General features: G+C 47.2%; 1 protein-coding gene across 1 annotated transcript in view; it reads left to right on the top strand.

Moving 5' to 3' along the window:
• The first annotated feature begins 1,255 nt into the window (after positions 1 to 1,255).
• The window catches only part of LOC144268632 (scavenger receptor cysteine-rich type 1 protein M130-like), a 62,797-nt gene continuing 42,963 nt past the window's right edge, over positions 1,256 to 21,089 (top strand). The window contains exons 1-3 of the mRNA XM_077823748.1: positions 1,256 to 1,330; positions 4,316 to 4,508; positions 7,596 to 7,910. Coding sequence (XP_077679874.1) covers positions 1,256 to 1,330; positions 4,316 to 4,508; positions 7,596 to 7,910 — 583 coding nt within the window. The remainder of the gene's footprint in view (positions 1,331 to 4,315; positions 4,509 to 7,595; positions 7,911 to 21,089) is intronic.

Raw genomic sequence — 21,089 nt, 5'->3', positions numbered from 1 at the left:
ATGAGGTTCAACAAGGAGAAGTGCAGAGTCCTGCACTTAGGACGGAAGAATCCCATGCACTGCTGCAGACTAGGGACCGAATGGTTAGGCAACAGTTCTGCAGAAAAGGACCTGGGGTTACAGTGGATGAGAAGCTGGATATGAGTCAACAGTGTGTCCTTCTTGCCAAGAAGGCCAATGGCATTTTGGGATGTATAAGTAGGGGCATTGCCAGCAGATTGAGGGATGTGATTGTTCCCCTCTATTTGACATTGGTGAGGCCTCATCTGGAGTACTGTGTCCAGTTTTGGGCCCCACACTACAAGAAGGATGTGGAAAAATTGGAAAATGTCCAGCGGAGGGCAACAAAAATGATGAGGGGACTGGAACACATGACTTATGAGGAGAGGCGGAGGGAACTGGGCTTGTTTAGTCTGCGGAAGAGAAGAATGAGGGGGGATTTGATAGCTGCTTTCAACTACCTGAAAGGCGGTTCCAAAGAGGATGGATCTAGACTGTTCTCAGTGTTAGCAGATCACAGAACAAGGAGTAATGGTCTCAAGTTGCAGTGGGGGAGGCTGAGGTTGGATATTAGGAAAAAGTTTTTCACTAAGAGGATGGTGAAACACTGGAATGCGTTACCTAGGGAGGTGGTGGCATCTCCTTCCTTAGTTTTTAAGGTCAGGCTTGACAAAGCCCTGGCTGGGATGATTTAGTTGGGGATTGGTCCTGCTTTGAGCAGGGGGTTGGACTAGATGACCTCCTGAGGTCCCTTCCGACCCTGATATTCTATGATTCTATGACACCTGTTCTGAAGGGGACGGCCTTGGAGCAGCTGTCACAGCGCTGCCAGCTCTGGCAAACTGCCCCTGGTGATGGGATTTTGATGAGGTGGGGCCCAGTCTCCAGATAACATGAAAAGCTCCAAACACCTAGTGAATTTGAGCCTTTGATTGGCAGCCTGCCCCACTTGTCCACCTCCTGGGGCAGAAAAACCAGTCATCTGTGTTAAGGAGAGCTCACCCCCCCTCCCGGTAACGTTGCCAGCACCTTCTTCCATTATCAGTCAGTTCTTCAATTCTCTGACCTGTGTTCTGGTTATTCAGGGTCAGGGGCTGCACTGTGCTGTCCTGGCCCTGGCATGGTGAGCCGCTGACAAGGATTGTAGTTAAGGCAGAGCTGGGGTAGCTGCCGCATGGTTCCTGGTCTTTGCCGCTCTCTGGACAGATGAGAGAGAACTTCCTGTGCTGATTCTGAGTTCTCGCCACTCACCAAGATGGCGTCTGTCTGGGGAAACACCTTGTTGTTCGTTGCCAAGGAGCTCACACTGTGGCAGTTTGGCCTTCATGAGGTAGGGGTGGCAAAGTGCCAGAGATGCCTGCGTTAGAGCTGTTTCCTACAAGGACAAGAAAGGTATGTTAGCAACAAGAAGAAAGTCAAGGAAATTGTGGGCCCCTTACTGAATGAGGGAGGCAAACTCGTGACAGAGGATGTGGAAAAAGCTAATGTACTCAATGCTTTTTTTGCCTCTGTCTTCACAAACAAGGTCAGCCCCCAGACTACTGCACTGAGCAGCACAAGGATTATATTTTCTATTGGTTCCTTCTGTGGAGAAAGAGGTGGTTAGGGACTATTTAGAAAAGCTGGACGTGCACAAGTCCATGGGGCCGGACGAGTTACATCTGAGAGTGCTAAAGGAATTGGCGGCTGTGATTGCAGAGCCATTGGCCATTATCTTTGAAAACTCGTGGCGAATGGGGGAAGTCCCAGATGACTGGAAAAAGGCTAATGTAGTGCCAATCTTTAAAAAAGGGAAGAAGGAGGATCCTGGGAACTACAGGCCAGTCAGCCTCACCTCAGTCCCTGGAAAAATCATGGAGCAGGTCCTCAAAGAATGAATCCTGAAGCACTTACATGAGAGGAAAGTGATCAGGAACAGTCTGCATGGATTCACCAAGGGAAGTCATGGCTGACTAATCTAATCACCTTCTATGATGAGGTTACTGGTTCTGTGGATGAAGGGAAAGCAGTGGATGTATTGTTTCTTGACTTTAGCAAAGCTTTTGACACGGTCTCCCACAGTATTCTTGTCAGCAAGTTAAAGAAGTATGGGCTGGATGAAGGCACTATAAGGTGGGTAGAAAGTTAGCTAGATTGTCGGGCTCAACGGGTAGTGATCAATGGCTCCATGTCTAGTTGGCAGCCGGTGTCAAGTGGAGTGCCCCAGGGGTTGGTCCTGGGGCCGGTTTTGTTCAATATCTTCATAAGTGATCTGGAGGATGGTGTGGATTGCACTCTCAGCAAATTTGCGGATGATACTAAACTGGGAGGAGTGGTAGATACGCTGGAGGGTAGGGATAGGATACAGAGGGACCGAGACAAATAGGAGGATTGGGCCAAAAGAAATCTGATGAGGTTCAATAAGGATAAGTGCAGGGTCCTGCACTTAGGACGGAAGAACCCAATGCACAGCTACAGCCTAGGGACCAAATGGCTAGGCAGCAGTTCTGCGGAAAAGGACTTAGGGGTGACAGTGGACGAGAAGCTGGATATGAATCAACAGTGTGCCCTTGTTGCCAAGAAGGCCAATGGCATTTTGGGATGTATAAGTAGGGGCATAGCGAGCAGATCGAGGGACGTGATCGTCCCCCGCTATTCGACATTGGTGAGGCCTCAACTGGAGTACTGTGTCCAGTTTTGGGCCCCACACTACAAGAAGGATGTGGATAAATTGGAGAGAGTCCAGCGGAGGGCAACAAAAATGATGAGGGGACTGGAACACATGACTTATGAGGAGAGGCTGAGGGAACTGGGATTGTTTAGTCTGCAGAAGAGAAGAATGAGGGGGTTTTGACAGCTGCTTTCAACTACCTGCGAGGTGGTTCCAGAGAGGATGGTTCTAGACTATTCTCAGTGGTAGCTGATGACAGAACAAGGAGTAATGGTCTCAAGTTGCAGTGGGAGAGGTTTAGGTTGGATATTAGGAAAAACTTTTTCACTAGGAGGGTGGTGAAACACTGGAATGCGTTACCTAGGGAGGTGGTAGAATCTCCTTCCTTAGAAGTTTCTAAGGTCTGGCTTGACAAAGCCCTGGCTGGGATGATTTAATTGGGGATTGGTCCTGCTTTGAGCAGGGGGTTGGACTAGATGACCTCCTGAGGTCCCTTCCAACCCTGATATTCTATGATTCTATGACACCTTTCTGTTTGGTACCACAATTGCTGCAATGTGCTGATTTCAAATTCCATTCTAAATGAATGTTAGGCCTGTTCTAACACACACCTACACACGGCTCCTTCAAGCTGGATTTTACCTTTGATTGCCCCCTCTCCCAGCTGCTTTTCCACTTGATGTCGGCTATGTTGTTTTCCTGGTTAACTTGCTGCTGTCTTCTGGAAAGCTTGTGTCTTACGGCCAATGTGCTGCTCTTCACTGTAGAGAAGAGACGGGTTTCAGCTGCACGGACTATTGTGGAGATTCTCTATTCAGACGGATGGAAATGGCCAGGACCCTGCTATTCTCTCTTGCTCCCAGACTGACTAATGCAGCCTGTGCTGCCTGGAGTTACCACACAGGGCAGTCCTAGCACTGGCCTGGGCAGAGAGTCCTGGAGTGGGTTGCTATCTACTCTACGGTATGCGAGATGGTCACTGAGCTGTAGCTCACGAAAGCTCATGCTCAAATAAATTGGTTAGTCTCTAAGGTGCCACAAGTACTCCTTTTCTTTTTACTCAGAACCTAGTCAGTCAGTGTTAAGAACAAGCTCTGACACGGTGAACAGGAAGCCCTCTGAGACTCTGCTGCCACTGATGGTTACCTCTGAATAAGGAAGTTCCATGACACACTCCTACCACTAATATACCACTGCCATTCAGGAAGCCCTGAGAAGTCTGGATTCCACAAAGGGAGCAGGGATTGGTCCTTTCTTCTTTGGATACAGCTGACCCCAGTGGTAACATCCCAACTGTGGTTTTAGTGGCCTAGCTACAATTGGACACACACACAGCTCTGTGGGGTTCAATTTTAGAGGTTTCTTTTTTTCCACATTTGTTTTCATAATTAGTTTGTCAAATTAGCAGCATTCTAGGCTCTAGAGTTATTTGACTAATCAGACAGAATCATTTTTCACACAGTTCTGCCCTGCACCAAGGAGGGCGGTTACATGATTATCCGAGACTGAAGCAAAGATGACATCAGAAGCGGACTCGTCACTCATATATGGTAACAGCTGGAGTTTTAGAATTGTATTGGATGTTTTAGCAGCATAAAAATTTAGATAAACTCTCTGATAATGTCTAAAAAGGTGATTATTGTTTCTATTGGTTCCTTCTGGCAGCTGATGCCAGCATCTGCATCTACATATTTCCCTTCCACTGCTTTGTTGTCACTTGTCAGACAGAGGAGCCCTGGCAGAGTGTTTCCGTGCTGGCTGTGCAGTGTCAGGAGGGGACGGCAGGTTCGTCTGGCAATGAAGGGACATCTCTCCGCTCAGCTGCTTTGGCTTCTCCTCTTTCTTCAGGACACCACGGGTAAGTGCCTGCTTTATTTCACTGGATGAGCTGGGCAGATGAGAAGTAGGAAGAAGGTTTTAATCCACTAGAAATAGTGTTTTATTCCAGAAGTCAGTGAAGCAAATGGAAAGCAGGCATTTGGGGTTAAAGTAAATTTGTGTTTCTGATTATCTCCCATTGGTTATTCTGAGAGAGGAGGTTTATATATTTGCAATAATCATAGATTTCACCCTGTCACAGTCTGTGTGCTTTATAAAATACCCCAGTCTTGTAGCACTGTGAGCCCAGAGTTGCTTTTAGTGAACTAATGGCTTCAGTGCTGAGAAATTCCTGATAACTAATCAGAAGAAAAGCAGAGTGGGCTTCTATATTATGATTTCCAGCCTCATCGCCCATCCAGCTCTGTGCCTGTGTATGGAACCTGTGAATAATTCTAGATATACACTCCATGCCATTTAAAATAACACTGCTGTCCTGTGTGCGTCCAACGTGCCAGGCCAACTTCAGCAGGGTTTGAATGATGCACTTGTCAGGACACTGAACTGTTCAGTAGCAGCCTGTTTCTGTGAGTTGCTGCAGTCTGAGACGCTGCTGTTCTGTAGCTGCAGTGTGAACAGGTGAAGCTAAAGATGAAAGTCAGATTTTAGAAACCTCAAATATTTAGCTAGAGACAAACTGCGGTACCACAGCTGGTATGTAGAGATCACAGATAGCTCTGCAACGTCTCTGTGCCTTGGAGGGTAGGTGCTGACGATTCCAGAGCAAGGACATTTTCTGAAGTGGGGGTTTGTACCTGAACTTCCCAAGAAAGTTACACAGAAGATGCTGAGTTTGATCTCATGACAAAACTGACCTTTATCAGAATGAAAACACAGAGAATTCCACTGGGATTCCTGGGTAACCAAATCTCCATGGCACACACCATGTGAAACCATGGGGCCCTATTCTCTCTGCAGTGTGGAGTGATTCCCATTACCTACAATGGGTGGAACTCGTACCCTGCAGGAAGAGAAGGCAGCCGTGGACTCCACTGGTCAAGAGTCTGCTCAGAGTAATAAGAGAGGCTGGTTTCAGCCTTCCTTTTCTTGTCTTTAAATTTGACTCCATGTGGAACAGGAATGTCCCCTTCACACTTGTTTCCAGTTGAAAGCTCATAACCCAACAGTCCATGAGAATGTTTATCAGCTGGATTTAAATGCAGCTTAGAATGGCTGCTGAACTCCCTGCCACCCTTCCTCAATAATGGGGCACTTTACAAATCTACAAATGGACACCTACAAACGGGCTGGATTCTGGTTCCACCAAATGTCTCACAGTGGTGAAACCGACACTTCAGCAGGTTAATGGTTTCATCTTTGATTGTTAAAACTTTAGAAAAACAAAACAAAAAAAAATTGCAGCCGAAGAGAAACGGTTTTGTGAAATTGTTGCCCCGTGACTAATGGCCTTTGCTGGTTTGGGCCACAAAGAGCAAGAGGCAGGTGTAACATGATGGTGGCTGCTGAAACCAGAGAGCAAACATGCTGCAGTGGATATGCCCTTCTGGGAATGGCACTTAGAGGAAATCATAACAATAAACCCCCAGTCACTGCTGTGGCGAGGACACCATGGAATACATGAGTGCACAACCTTGTGTGATACTGTCCTCTGTGTAACTTACAGATGGTTCTATGGTGAAAACCCTGCACTGGGAATCCGGCGATTAGTGTCTGTTCTTGTCTCTGCCACAGATTGAGTGTGTGACCTTGGGGCATCTCATTTCATTTCTCACTGCCTCAGGTTCCCTTTCTGTAAAATGGGAACGATACCTACCTGTGTGATTGAGGGTGGAGAGAGAAAGTGGAAGTAAAATTCACCAGACAGAAAAAACCTTTACATAAATTAAAACGATCAAAGTCAACTCTTTTGTTCCAAGCCGGACACATGGGTTCCTACAGAGCGGGGAAGGGTCAGAGGAGACACCAAGTTTCTTAATGTGACTCAGTGTTGCAGAATGAATCCCTTCAACAAGGGGTCACTAGTACACAAATTTGAGACCACTGAACAAGAGGGATGTGGAGGTGGGTCCAGAGCTCCTGGACTTCCCATAATAGTCACTGTGCTCTGGGGAAGGGGTTTGTTTTCACCATGAGATTGTATGGAACAGTGCCCCCCTCCCCACAGCTTCCCATCACTATACAGCTGTAACTGCAGCTAGCAGGAGCTCTCTGCTCTGAGGGTTCTGATGTCCCCTGCCCCCCAGGATGGAGTTACAGCCCCTGTTCCTGGAAAGAGAATGTGCTTTATAAAAACTGGGTATAAAATAGTCATCACAGATGAATCTGCACTTACACTTTGTAACCAGCAGGTAAATGCAGCTGGGGAAAAACATTTTCTCTAATTCCTTCTGAGAAAACATTTAAAAATTTGAAGCAGGTAGAATGGGAGGGGTCTGGGAGGAACAGTGACTCAGACAGAGGAGGAAGGCAAGTAGCATTGAGTGGCAGGTGGGCTCTATGTGTGTGTGCTGGGGTGGCACTGAATGGGCAGAGCAGCAGCAAGTGTGAGGGGAGGGAGAGCAGGATAGTGGGATATGTCTGGCTCTCCATGTTATGTTCACAGCAGAAACACAGAGAAGTTAGATAAATATATGAAATACTCTTTCTGGAAGGTTGCCACTTCCTTAGAAAGCACTCCGTCCCTAGCCTGCAAACAGGACCAGGAAGTCCCTTCCTCTTAAAGTGGCAGCAGGTTGGCATTTTAACAGTTTTCAATACACCACACTCCTTTCCAGGCAGGAGAGGTTGTTGGAGATGGTTGGAGGAGCTGGTGCCAGGGAGAGTTTGGGTGGGGGAACATGTTTTCAGGTGAGTGGTGGGGGAGAAGGGTCAAAGGAATGGGGAGATTGGGTGGTGAGGGAGGGTGGTGAATCACACAGCAGTGACGGTGCTCAGCATTCACCAGCCCAGAGAACTCAGAGGGGAGGAGATACCTCATGCTGCCTCCCCAGTGACAAGCCTGACTGGGGGATCAGGGAGTAAAACCCAGGGCCCTTGTGTGATACTGTCCAAGCCAGAGGGGATGGGCTCTGCTCTGTCTGCAACTCTGCTCTGTGTCTCTTTGAAGGTGCTGATGAGCTGAGGCTGGTGAATGGAAGCAGCCCCTGTGCCGGGAGAGTGGAGGTTAAACACCAGGATCGGTGGGGGACGGTGTGTGATAATGCCTGGGACATGGAAGACGCTGAGGTGGTTTGTAAGCAGCTGGGATGTGGATCTGCTGTCAGTGCCCTTGGTAATGCTCATTTTGGAGAAGGATCTGGAACAATTTGGCTGATTGTACCTGATTGTGATGGTGACGAGTCAGCTCTCTGGAACTGCAGTCATATAGGATGGGGTGCATTCCAGTGCCCTCATTCTTTTGATACCGGAGTGATCTGCTCAGGTAAGAACTCTGCCAACCTGCCCCTGTAGGAAACTCCCTGTGAGGGAGAAGGGACTGAATCCAAAGTGTGTGACATTCCTGGAGACTCAGAGCTGGAGGGTGCCCTGCACTGAGGTCTGTGTGGAGCTGACCAGTCTCTCCCTGAGCTCCCCTGGGTAGACTGGGGATGAGAAGGATGTGCCATCCTCTGGGCAGGTCAGGCAGCTGTCATGGAGTAAGGGTGGGGTGGGTCGAAGCCCCATTAGCAGGTCTGTGCTGGTAGGTGCCTGTGTATAGAAGCCCAGTGTCTCCCCAGGGGAGCAGCAGATGTGACCCTTCCTGTGGCTGCTGGAGCTCGGATAGGAGCCAGAGGGGTTTCATTCTGGGTTTCCCGTGTGCAGTGAGCTCTGCAGCTTCAGTGTCTCAGCTGAGATGTAACTGACTGAGCTGCACCATCCTTATTTCCACTGTTTCTATACCTGAAATGCACAAGTGCAGAGAGGAGCTCCTTTGCATAATGGGAGGAGCCAAAGGTGGGAGCCTGGCAGCCTCACCCCCATTCCCTGCTGGGCCTGTTCTTGTCGCTGCAGCCGAAGCTCTGGGCTTGTGTCAAGGTTCCTTCCCCACTCTGAACTCTAGGGTACAGATGTGGGGACCTGCATGAAAACCTCCTAAGCTTATTTTTACCAGCTTAGGTTAAAACTTCCCCAAGGTACAAACTATTTTACCCTTGGACTTCCACTGCCACCGCCAAACTTTATCTGGGTTCCTGAGAAAACGTAGTTTGGACACGTCTTTCCCCCCAAAATCCTCCCAACCCTTGCACCTCACTTCCTGGGGAAGGTTTGGTAAAAATCCTCACCAATTTGCATAGGTGACCACAGACCCAAACCTTTGGATCTTAGAACAATGAAAAAGCTTTCAGTTTCCTTACAAGAAGACTTTTAATAGAAGTAAAAAAGAATTACCTCTGTAAAATCAGGATGGTGAATACCTTACAAGGTAATTAGATTCAAAACATAGAGAATCCCTCCAGGCAAAACCTTAAGTTACAAAAAAGACACACAGACAGGAATAATCATTCTATTCAGCACAGCTATTTTCTGAGCCATTTAAAGAAATCATAATCTAACACATACCTAGCTAGATTACTTACTAAGTTCTAAGACTCCATTCCTGTTCTGTCCCTGGCAAAAGCATCACACAGACAGACCCAGACCCTTTGTTTTTCTCCCTCCTCCCAGTTTTTGAAAGTATCTTGTCTCCTCATTGGTCATTTTGGTCAGGTGCCAGCGAGGTTACCTTTAGCTTCTTAACCCTTTACAGGTGAGAGGATTTTTCCTCTGGCCAGGAGGGATTTTAAAGGTGTTTACCTTTCCCTTTCTATTGATGACAAGCCCCCCCAAATCACAGATAGGGTGAAACGCTGGCTGGGATTTCTTCCTGGAGCTCTAGGGAAAAAACTGTTAATAAGACACATGCACCTCTAAATATACTACCAAGTATTTTAGGACTAACAATATTTTCCACATCTCAGGGACGATTTTAACCAGTTGATTCTGGGAAACTTTCACAGAGTGCATCAGCCACTTTGTTAGAAGCTCCTGAGATGTGTTGGATGTCGAAATCAAAATCTTGGAGAGCTAAACTCCACCGAAGAATTTTTTTTGTTTTTTTCTTTGATGGTGTGAAGCCACTTCAGTGCAGCATGGTGGGTTTGCAGGTGGAAATGCCATCCCCAAACATATGGGTGTAACTTTTCCAGGGCATAGACAATGGCATAATATTCTTTTTCACTGACTGACCAGTTGCTTTCCCTCTCAGACTGCTTCTTGCTGAGAAACACTACAGGGTGGAATTCTTCATCCGGTCCTTCCTGCATTAAAACTGCTCCCACACCACGCTCGGACGCATCTGTGGTTACTAGGAACGGTTTGTCAAAGTCTGGGGCACTTAGTACAGGGTCAGACATGAGTGTCGCTTTAAGCTGGTTAAAGGCCTTCTGACACTCTTCGGTCCAAGAACGGCATTTGGCTGTTTCTTTTTGGTTAGGTCTGTCAGTGGGGCGGCGATTTGGCTGTATTGCAGTACAAATCGTCTGTTATAACCGGCCAAGCCTAAGAAGGATTGAACCTGTTTCTTTGACTTTGGGACAGGCCACTTTTGGATAGCATCCACTTTGGCCTGTAGGGGGTTGATAGTTCCTTTACCCACCTGGTATCCAAGGTAAGGCACTCGGTTTAGGCTTATTTGACACTTCTTAGCCTTAACAGTTAGTCCTGCCTCCCTTACGCGCTCGAAGACTTTTTGTAGATGTTACAGGAGTTCTGCTCAGGAATCCGAAAATATGGCCACATTGTCAAGGTAGGTGACTGCATATTCTCTTAATCCCGCTAGGAGACCATCGACAAGTCTTTGGAAGGTGGCGGGTGCATTCCGCAGCCCAAAAGGGAGTACATTAAATTCATACAGCCTGATATGTGTGGTGAAGGCTGACCTTTCCTTGGCGGATTCATCTAGCGGTACCTGCCAGTACCCCTTGGTTAAGTCCAAGGTAGAGATGAACTGGGCCCATCCCAGTTTCTCTAATAGTTCATCTGTGCAGGACATTGGATAGTTCTCGGGGAGACTTACAGTATTTAGCTTACGGTAGTCCACACAGAAACGTATCTCCCCATCTGGTTTGGGAACTAGAACCACTGGAGATGCCCATGCACTGCCAGAGGGGCGGATTACACCCGTCTGTAACATATCCTGGATCTCCTGTTCTATAGCAGTTTTAACTTGAGGAGACACCCGGTAAGGTTGGTCTTTAATGGGGTGAGCATTACCTGTGTCAGTGAAGTGGTGTGCCCGTTCAGTCAGCCCTGGGGTGGCTGAGAACATCGGCACGTAGCTAGTGCACGGCTCCTGGATCTGCTGTCGCTGCATACGCCCAAGGGTAATGGAGAGGTTCACCTCTTCCACACCACCAGCACTTTTCCCTTCATAGTAGACACCTTCAGGGCACTCAGCATCATCTCCTCCCTGGGCTGTAAACTGACAAACCTTTAATTCTCTGAAATAAAAGGGCTTTAGAGAATTAATATGGTATACCTTAGGCTTTCGGTCGGAGGTGGGGAATGCTATGAGATAATTAACAGCTCCCAGGCACTATTGGACCATGAATGGCCCTTCCCACGACGCTTCCATTTTATGTGTCTGGAGTGCCTTTAAGACCTTGACCTGGTCCCCTACTTGGAAGGAACGCTCTCTGGCATGTTTATCATACCAGGCTTTTTCCTCTTTTTGAGCATCCTGTACGTTTTCTTTAGCAAGGACTAGAGAGGTTCAGAGGGTGTTTTGTAGGTTGGTTACAAAGTCCAGAATGTTAGTTCCTGGAGAAGGTGGAAATCCCTCCCATTGCTGCTTGTAATGGCCCCTTAACCTCACGGCCATATACAAGTTCAAATGGTGAAAGCCCTAAACTGGGATGTGGTACAGCTCTGTAGGCAAAGAGCAACTGCTGCAACACTCGGTCCCAATCATTGGAGTGCTCATTTACGAATTTACGTATCATGGCCCCCAAAGTTCCATTAAACTTCTCCACCATGCCATTTGTTTGATGGTGGTAAGGAGTGGCAACCAAGTGATTTACCCCATGAGCTTCCCAAAGGTTTTCCATAGTTCCTGCCAGGAAATTAGTCCCTGCATCTGTGAGGATGTTGGAGGGCCAACCTACCCGGGCAAAAATGTCGTCTAGTGCCTGGCACACACTTCTAGCCCTGGTGTTGCTTAGAGCTACTGCTTCCGGCCATCGGGTGGCAAAATCCATGAAAGTCAGTATGTATTGCTTTCCTCTGGGTGTCTTTTTCAGAAAACGATCCAGAATATCCACAGCTACTTGCTGAAATGGAACTTCAATGATGGGGAGTGGCTGAAGAGGGGCTTTGACCTAGTCTTGGGGTTTTCCCACTTTTTGGCATACCTCACAAGACCGGACATAGGTAGAAACATCCTTGCCCATTCCCTCCCAGTTGAATGACCCCGCCCCCCAAATGGTCTTTGGTCCTGTTCACCCCAGCATGGCCACTAGGATGATCGTGACCTAAGCTGAAGAGCTTGACGCGGTATTTAGTTGGAAGTACCAACTGTCTCTGAGGATGCCAGTCTTCCTGGTGTCCACCAGAAAGAGTTTCTTTATATAAAAGTCCTCTTTCTACAACAACCCTGGATCAATTAGAAGAGCTGAGAGGCGGTGGGTTGTTCTGTTCCTCCGTCCAAGCTCTCTGGAGGCTTTCATCTGCTTCCTGTTGGGTCTGGAACTGTTCCCTTGATGCTGGAGACACCAGTTCCTCTTTGGATTGTGGACCTATGCTTGGTCCCTCTGGAAGCAATGTAGGGGATGGGGATGTTTCTGTTGATTGTGAACTGCTCTCCACTGGTGCACTATGTTAGGGTTCAGGCTCCGGCTGAGCCTCTTTTGTGGGGCTATCGGCTACTGCCAGTTCAGATTCGGTGGGGCCCTCTGGTGTTGGGGTTTGTCATAAATATAAAGGGAAGGGTAAACCCCTTTAAAATCCCTCCTGGCCAGAGGAAAAATCCTTTCACCTGTAAAGGGTTAAGAAGCTAAAGGTAACCTCGCTGGCACCTGACCAAAATGACCAATGAGGAAACAAGATACTTTCAAAAACTGGGAGGAGGGAGAGAAACAAAGGGTCTGTGTCTGTCTGTATGCTGCTTTTGCCGGGGACAGAACAGGAATGGAGTCTTAGAACTTTTAGTAAGTAATCTAGCTAGGTATGTGTTAGATTATGATTTCTTTAAATGGCTGAGAAAAGAACTGTGCTGAATAGAATGATTATTCCTGTCTGTGTGTCTTTTTTGTAACTTAAGGTTTTGGCTAGAGGGATTCTCTATGTTTTGAATCTAATTACCCTGTAAGGTATCTACCATCCTGATTTTACAGAGGGGATTCCTTTACTTCTATTAAAAGTCTTCTTGTAAGAAAACTGAATGCTTTTTCATTGTTCTCAGATCCAAGGGTTTGGGTCTGTGGTCACCTATGCAAATTGGTGAGGATTTTTACCAAACCTTCCCCAGGAAGTGGGGTGCAAGGGTTGGGAGGATTTTGGGGGGAAAGACGTGTCCAAACTACGTTTTCTCAGGAACCCAGATAAAGTTTGGTGTTGGCAGTGGAAATCCAGGGGCAAAGGATAAATTAATTTGTACCTTGCGGAAGGTTTAACCTAAGCTGGTGAAAGTAAGCTTAGGAGGTTTTCATGCAGGTCCCCACATCTGTACCCTAGAGTTCAGAGTGGGGAAGGAACCTTGACAGGGTTGCAAGTACTGGATTCAGTGCTGGTAATGGGTCTGGTGCTAATTGTTCCGCCGGTTCCGGTTCTGGGACTGGCTCTGTCTGGGTCTCTGGGACTGGATCCACTATTGCTGTTGCAGACATTGGCCTGGGGTCCGGGTCCATCACCTCTGACCGGGTCCTGGTAAAAGTTTCCGGAACAGAGCTAGGCGTGACGGCTTGTTTAGCCTGGCTGCGGGTGACCATTCCCACCCTCTTGGGTAGCTTCACACGATTGGCCAAGTCTTCCCCCAACAACATGGGGATGGGATAATCATCATAGACTGCAAAAGTCCACGTTCCTGACCAGCCTTTGTACTGGAGAAGCAACTTGGCTGTAGGCAAATTGAAAGAGTTGGACTTGAAGGGTTGAATCGTCACTTGAATCTCTGGGTTGATTAAATTGGGGTCCACTAAGGAAGCATGGATAGCTGACACTTGTGCTCCGGTGTCCCTCCATGTGGTGACCTTCTTCTTGCCCACACTCACAGTTTCCCTCCGCTCTAAGGGTATCTGGGAGGTATCTGGGCCTGCGGACCTCTGTTGTGATTCTGGTGCAAAGAACTGTAATCTGTTGGGGTTCTTGGGGCAGTTGGCATTTACACGCTCCGGCTCGTTACATTTAAAACATCGTCCAGCTGACGGGTCACTGGGGCAAGGTGGGTTGCTGGAGAAGGGTGTGGAGGTACGATAAGGTGTCTGGAGGGTTCCTTGTGGGGTAGTTGGGGCCTTGGGCTGCCCCCGGTAGTAGGATGTGGTCTGAGGTTGTCCCTTCTGGTATCCACTCCAACTGTGATCAGTTTTTTTCTTTTCTGCCACCTCCACCCATTTGGCTCCAATCTCCCCCACCTCGATTACAGTTTTGGGCTTCCCATCTAGGATGTATCTTTCTATTTCCTCAGGAACACCCTCTAAGAACTGCTCCATTTGCATTAGGAAGGGCAAATCTTCTGGAGATTTAACACTTGCTCCCGATATCCAGGCATCCCGATATGTCACAATGTGGTTTGCATGTTGGGTAAATGACACATCTGGTTTCCACCTTAGGGCTCTGAGCCGCCGACAGGAATGCTCGGGTGTTAGCCCCATTCTGACTCTCGCCTTGGTTTTAAACAGTTCATTCTTCTTCATGTGTTCCTTAGGCATTTCAGACGCCACCTCAGCTAAGGGTCCACTGAGCTGCAGCTTCAGCTCGACCGTGTATTGGTCTGTAGAGATGCTGTACCCAAGGCAGGCCCTTTCAAAGTTTGCTAAGAAGGCCTCGGTATCGTTGCCTGCCTTGTAGGTGGAGAACTTTCTGGGATGGGAAGTGGTACCTGGAGAAGGATTGCTAGGGTTTGTTGGTATATTCTGCTGAGCCTTTGCCTTCTCCATCTCCAGTTCATGCTGCCTCTCTTTTTCCTTCTCCTCCTCCACATGCTGCCTCTCTTTTTTCTTCTCCTCCTCGACATGCTTCCTCTCTTTTTTTAATTAATTTTACACCCAAGAGTTAGAAAGAAAACAAAAAACTTGGCTTGTAAAATTTTGCTGTGCTGTAATATGCTACCTATATTCTCCGATAGTGATTGTCAGCCTACACAAAAATCCTAAAAAAACCCCAAACAAACAACAACAACAACAAAACCGAAAAAAAACCCTAACACCTTTGTCTCCAGGCAAATAGGCAGAAACCCCTCTAGTTGCTCTTAAGTAAAAAAAAAAAAACATCTTCAGGTCTGTGAAGACTTGTGAATTTCCCTGCAGGAGGTTAACTACCCTGCCTTTAGGTCGAGAAAAATCCAGATCACAAAAGACAATCCTGTTTTGTCTCTCCTCTGACCCCCAAGCAGAGAAAAAAAAACCCTCTAACTGCTTTCAGCTTAAAACCTGCTTTCCAGCAGCCCAAAGGAAAAAAAAATCCTTTTAAAATCTGTGCTTCTGGTTCAAAAAATCTCAAATTGATCTCAAAATGATTTCAATTTAATCCCACCGCTCTGCCACCATGTCAAGGTTCTTTCCCCACTCTGAACTCAAGGGTACAGATGTGGGGACCTGCATGAAAACCTCTGAAGCTTATTTTTACCAGCTTAGGTTAAAATTTCCCAAAGGTACAAACTATTTTCCTTTTTCCCTTGGACTTTATTGCTGCCACCACCAAACGTCTAACAGATATATAACCGGGAAAGAGCTCGCTTGGAAACGTCTTTCCCCCAAAAATCCTCCCCAAACCCTACACCTCCTGTCCTGGGGAAGGCTTGATAAAAATCCTAACCAATTTGCATAGGTGAACACAGATCCAAACCCTTGGATCTTAAGAACAATGAAAAAAGCAATCAGGTTCTTAAAAGAAGAATTTTAATAGAAGAAAAAGTAAAAGAATCACCTCTGTAAAATCAGGATGGTAAATACCTTACAGGGTAATTAGATTCAAAACATAGAGAATCCCTCCAGGCAAAACCTTAAGTGACAAAAAGACACAAAAACAGGAAGATCCATTCCATTCAGCCCAGCTTATTTTCTCAGCCATTTAAAGAAATCAGAATCTAACACGTATCTAGCTAGATTACTTACTAAATTCTAAGACTCCATTCCTGTTCTGTCCCCGGCAAAAGCATCACAGAGACCGAGAGAGAGGCTTTGTTTCTCCCTCCCCACAGCTTTTGAAAGTATCTTGTCTCCTTATTGGTCACTTTGGTCAGGTGCCAGTGAGGTTATACTAGCTTCTTAACCCTTTACAGGTGAAAGGGTTTTTCCTCTGGCCAGGGGGGATTTTAAAGGTGTTTACCCTTCCCTTTATATTTATGACATAGGTGCATGTGTCTTATTAACTCTGTTTTCTCCTAGAGCTCCAGGAAGAAATCACAGCCAGCGTTTCACCCTAGCTGTGATTTGGGGGGCATGTCATAAATAGAAAGGGAAGGGTAAACCCCTTTAAAATCCCCCCTGGACAGAGGAAAAACCCTTTCACCTGTAAAGTGTTTTTTTTTTTTGTTTGTTTGGGTTTTTTTTTGGAGTGAGAGAGTTTTATTCCATTGAAAAACTTGCACTGGTTTTGATTTTAACTACAACTGAACATAGATTCTTCACAATGTTTTTGGCCAGGTGTACAATACTATGCTTACAGTTTTGGAAACAACAAACCCAAGATGATATATATATATATATATACAGTGACAGGGTCAGGCCAGATGGCTACAGGAGAGTAATTTGAACCAGCAACTCACTGCTTCTGGGGCACGGAGCCCAACCACAGGACTACACAGAGAGTCCTGCTACAGGAGAGCAATTTTTTTTTTTTTGAAGCAGAGAGGAGTTTTATTTGCATAACACTTACAAAGAATCACCAAAAAGGATAAAGCAAAACTATGCAACAAAACAAAAGCAAACACAAGGTATAACACAGCAACCTTCAGGAGGGAGAAGTGTTCAGGCTAGCCTGGGCCCAGAGCGGGGGGGCTTCCTCAAAACTCACGGTCTTCCATCCCCTCGAGTTACCTAGTGCCATGCCCAGTGTCACTGATTATTCCTCTCCTGAGAGTGCCCGACAAGATGGGCATGGCTGCGGGGTGGGTGGTTTGGGGGTGGGGGGACGTACACCCACGTGTGATAGGACCCTCCCTAGGTAACAGTGATGAGGGTATCCACAGCGGCAACGGCTGGGGCTGGGGTCTCTCACTCTTCCCCTCAATCAAAGGGTCAGACGGAGGGAACCGGACAGGGTCACTGAGCAGAGAACCTCGGACAGCACCCACCGCTCCTCGAAGGCATCAAGTGGAAACTGCCCAGTGGAACTCCGCCCGGATACGTGAATGTACTGAGGATTGGAAAACAGCCCTAGTGTCGCAGGACACTTCATTGGCCAACCTCCTCTCTCTGGTTTTATAGATGGCTGTTTTAGCTAGGGCTAGGAGGAGGATAACCAGGAGATCCCGTGACTTTGTGGGGCCACGGATGGGGAGTGAGTAGATAAAAAGGTGAGGGGAAAAGTGCAGCCAAAAGCATAATAAAATATTCGTGAGGAGCCGGAAAAGGGGCTGCAGCCTGGTACACTCTAAATATACGTGTGCCAGGGTTTCCCTCACGTTACAAAAAGCGCAAGTATCCGGGATAGGGGTGAACCGCGTCAAAAACACGCCCGTGCTCACAGCTCCGTGAAGGAGCTGCCAACTAATGTCCCCGACGGGCCTCAGGACCAAGGTGGAATACAGGCTGGCCCACCAGGGCTGCTCGCCCTCCAAAGGTGGCAGGAGGTCCCGCCACTTTGTATTGGGGCGGGACACCAGGATGTGGGCATGAAGGGTGTGAAGCGTGAGTGTGTATAGATGTTTTCATGGCGTGATTTGGAAGCTGACCGGCTGCAGTTCATGCAGTTGGCTCGCAGTAAAGGGTGAGGGATTTGTTGGGATCTACGGGGTAGGGGCCCAATTGAAAGGTCCGGCGGGCGTGGGGTAGAGGGTGGGTGGACTGCGCCCTCGCGTAGGGCTTGGTTGAGATAAGCCCGAGTAGTGGGCGTCAAGGCGGCCTTCACCTCCTGAAGTACGCGCCCGGGGGTACGAGGTCTGGAGAGCCCCATACGTCGAGCGAGCGTCAGGGGATCCAGCCAGTCTTCCTGGTCGTAGTCCAGGAGGTCTCCGACTCTCGTGACTTCCGCCAGGATCAAACTCTGGTGCACCGAGCGGGACTCCGCCACCTGCAGACGAAGCTGCAGGTTGTGTAGCAGGGGCTCCGCGAGGAGATCTGTAAAGAGTTAAGAAGCAAGGATAACCTCGCTGGCACCTGACCAAAATGACCAATAAGGAGACAAGACACTTTCAAAAGCTGTGGGGAGGGAGAAACAAAGCCTCTCTCTCGGTCTCTGTGATGCTTTTGCCGGGGACAGAACAAGAATGGAGTCTTAGAATTTAGTAAGTAATCTAGCTAGATACGTGTTAGATTCTGATTTCTTTAAATGGCTGAGAAAATAAGCTGGGCTGAATGGAATGGATCTTCCTGTTTTTGTGTCTTTCTGTCACTTAAGGTTTTGCCTGGAGGGATTCTCTATGTTTTGAATCTAATTACCCTGTAAGGTATTTACCATCCTGATTTTACAGAGGTGATTCTTTTTACTGTTTCTTCTATTAAAATTCTTCTTTTAAGAAACTGAATGCTTTTTCATTGTTCTTAAGATCCAAGGGTTTGGGTCTGTGTTCACCTATGCAAATTGGTTAGGATTTTTATCAAACCTTCCCCAGAAAGCGGGGGGTAACATTTGGGAGGATTTTTTTTGGGGTGGGGAAGACGTTTCCAAATGGACTCTTTCCTAATAATACTACTACCGGTTAGACGTTTGGTAGTGGCAGCAAAAGTCCAAGGGCAAAAGGTAAAATAGTTTGTACCTTGGGGAAGTTTTAACCTATGCTGGTAAAAGTAAGCTTAGGAGGTTTTCATGCAGGTCCAAACGTCTGTACCCTAGAGTTCAGAGTGGGGAAGGAACCTTGATACTGTCATTGGACGTTTTTAAGAAAGAGTCAGACAAACATCTGTCAGGGGTGGTCTAGACAATACTTGGGCTATGTTTTCACTGCAGACCTTACAGTGGCACAGCTGTAAGGCATCCCATGTAGCTGCTCTATGCTGACGGCAGAGATCTCTCCTGCCAGCATAATCAAATGAGCCCTAACAAACGCCAGTAGCTATGGCAGTGGGAGAGCATCTCCCGCCGGCACAGCTCTGTCCATACCGGCGCTTTTGTCAGTCAGGGGGGTAGTTTTTTTCATACCCTTGTCTGACAGAAGTTTCACTGACAAAAATGCCAGTGAAGACATAGGTTTAGTCCTGCCTTGGTGCCGGGGACTGGATTAGATGAACTATCAAGGTCCATTCCAGTCCTACACTTCGATCATTCTATGGAAATGAATTTTTTGAGTTTATCAAAAAAAGGAATTGTGTGAATTTTTCACAGCGATGACCCATGTAGCTAGGGTGACCTAAGTTTTAGGAGTAGACCAATCCAAAGAATGTGGTGCAAACTGAAAAACTTGGGTATTGAGGGAGAGCCCCACCAAGGAGTATTCACCCCTGACAGTGATGCATCAGAAAGCATTCTCCTTCTCCATCTCCTGTGGGATTGAATGCAGTGGGAAGGATCTGTGCTAAGGTTGTTTGGAATGTGCTCTCAGTATGGTGCATTCTCTATAGTTTTCAGAACATTGGAGCGTTGGGACACAGTGCTTGGCTTTTGCAGCAAAAGGTGCTTTATCACAGTTGTTTGCCTCTGCATTGTCTGCATCGTGTCCGTCCCAAGGGCTGTGCGCTCCATTCTGACCTTTTGTGCATGCTCCAGGAAGCCTTTCCAGCTGCTTTCAGAGCTGTCTATTGGGATTAACTGTATGCTCCATGGAACAAATCATGTATAGCTTTTTCTTATTTTTTCCTGAGGTCTGACAGCCTCTCTGCATGCCACAACTCCCCTCTTCACACAGTTATACGTGCACAGGGAAATAAGAAAAAGCAGTCCTTTATGGTCCCATTCCTCAAAGTCTCCAAGCCAACAATGATAAAAAGTTCCTGTTCCCATAATGTCAGAATGACATTCCCATCTTCTCTTTCAACTCCATGTTTTCCCTTGTGATAGTAAGATATTCCTCCATTTATTTCCCACTCTACTGACCTTCTGTACTTTATTTGAGTGGTGCACATGCGTGTGTTGGGAGGAGGGGGCAGGCTTTGTGTAGGCGAGATTTTTAAACTGTGTATGGTTTGGAGCAATTGGGGATGGATGCATGACTCTTTTCTTTTCTAGGGTGGGTGGAGGAGTGGCAGGAGCAGGTTAGTGACTGCTTGTGCCCTTCTGCAGGTTTTACTGACTACAGGTGAGTGAATAGTTTGATTTTCTCAGTTCAGTGGCCAAACCAAAAAATCTGAAAAAAAACCTGATTCATTGAGAGCCGAAACTGAATGTTTTTGTTTTTTCTTGCAGAAACGAAACATAAAAACATTCTTTCTGATCTAATGAAAGATTTGAAATATGATTTTGAAAAGACATTAAAAAGGAACAAATTTTGGGAGGGACGGGGAGAAATTTCAGTTATTCATTCAGGTGTACTCAGGACGGCTTGCAGAGATGCACGTTCAGTTATTAACCTGCTGGAGCTCGTTCGCTGACTCGGTACCAGATTCAGAGCCACCTCACTTTCATTTTCTCTGACAGTGCCCTGTCGACGTCTGCATTCTGGTGACTCTTATCCACAGGGAAGTGGACATGCTTGTCTCCAGACAGGCCAATCAAGTCCTGGGCCTCTACAGAGGTCTATGTGGAAGCGGGGGGGCCTTGGTTGCTGTGGGAATGTGAACTCACCTGGTACTGAAAAGAGGCGCTCCTGGCTGCCTGCCAGCATTTAACCAGAGAGGGTACATCTGGTCAAGATGACCCCAGAGCTGTGGAGTTCAAACAGGCACAAAGCAGGTTGATGCAGGTATGAAGCAATGCAGTATGGGACACTAGCTGGGGGACAGTCAGCAGCATTAGCATTAGGAATTATTTCACAGGAATCTTACAATGAAGAAACTGATTGTGAAGTGGAGCTATTCCTTCTCCAATGAGGATTAGTTACGGCAACCTAAAGATGCCAAATACATTGCTCTGAGAACAGGGTTCATGTGGACACAAGGTATTGAAGGTGAGCTAATTACAGTTAATATGAGGTAACATCCCCTATAGACAAGCCATAAGGGTAATTGAGAAGGGCTTCACACTGGAACCGGCCTTCCATGTGTCAGGCTCTGTTGGTGTGAGGCTGACACACAAGATCCTAATTCCAAGCAGTTGGAGCAGCTCTGTTCTCTGGCATCATGCAGAACATTCCCCTGCTTCCTTCCCACTAGTACTGTATCTAGTCTGTTCTAGA

This window comes from Eretmochelys imbricata, chromosome 1 (assembly GCF_965152235.1).
Source record: "Eretmochelys imbricata isolate rEreImb1 chromosome 1, rEreImb1.hap1, whole genome shotgun sequence".
Lineage (NCBI taxonomy): Eukaryota > Metazoa > Chordata > Testudines > Cheloniidae > Eretmochelys > Eretmochelys imbricata.
This window is presented reverse-complemented; position numbering and strand designations above follow the sequence as displayed.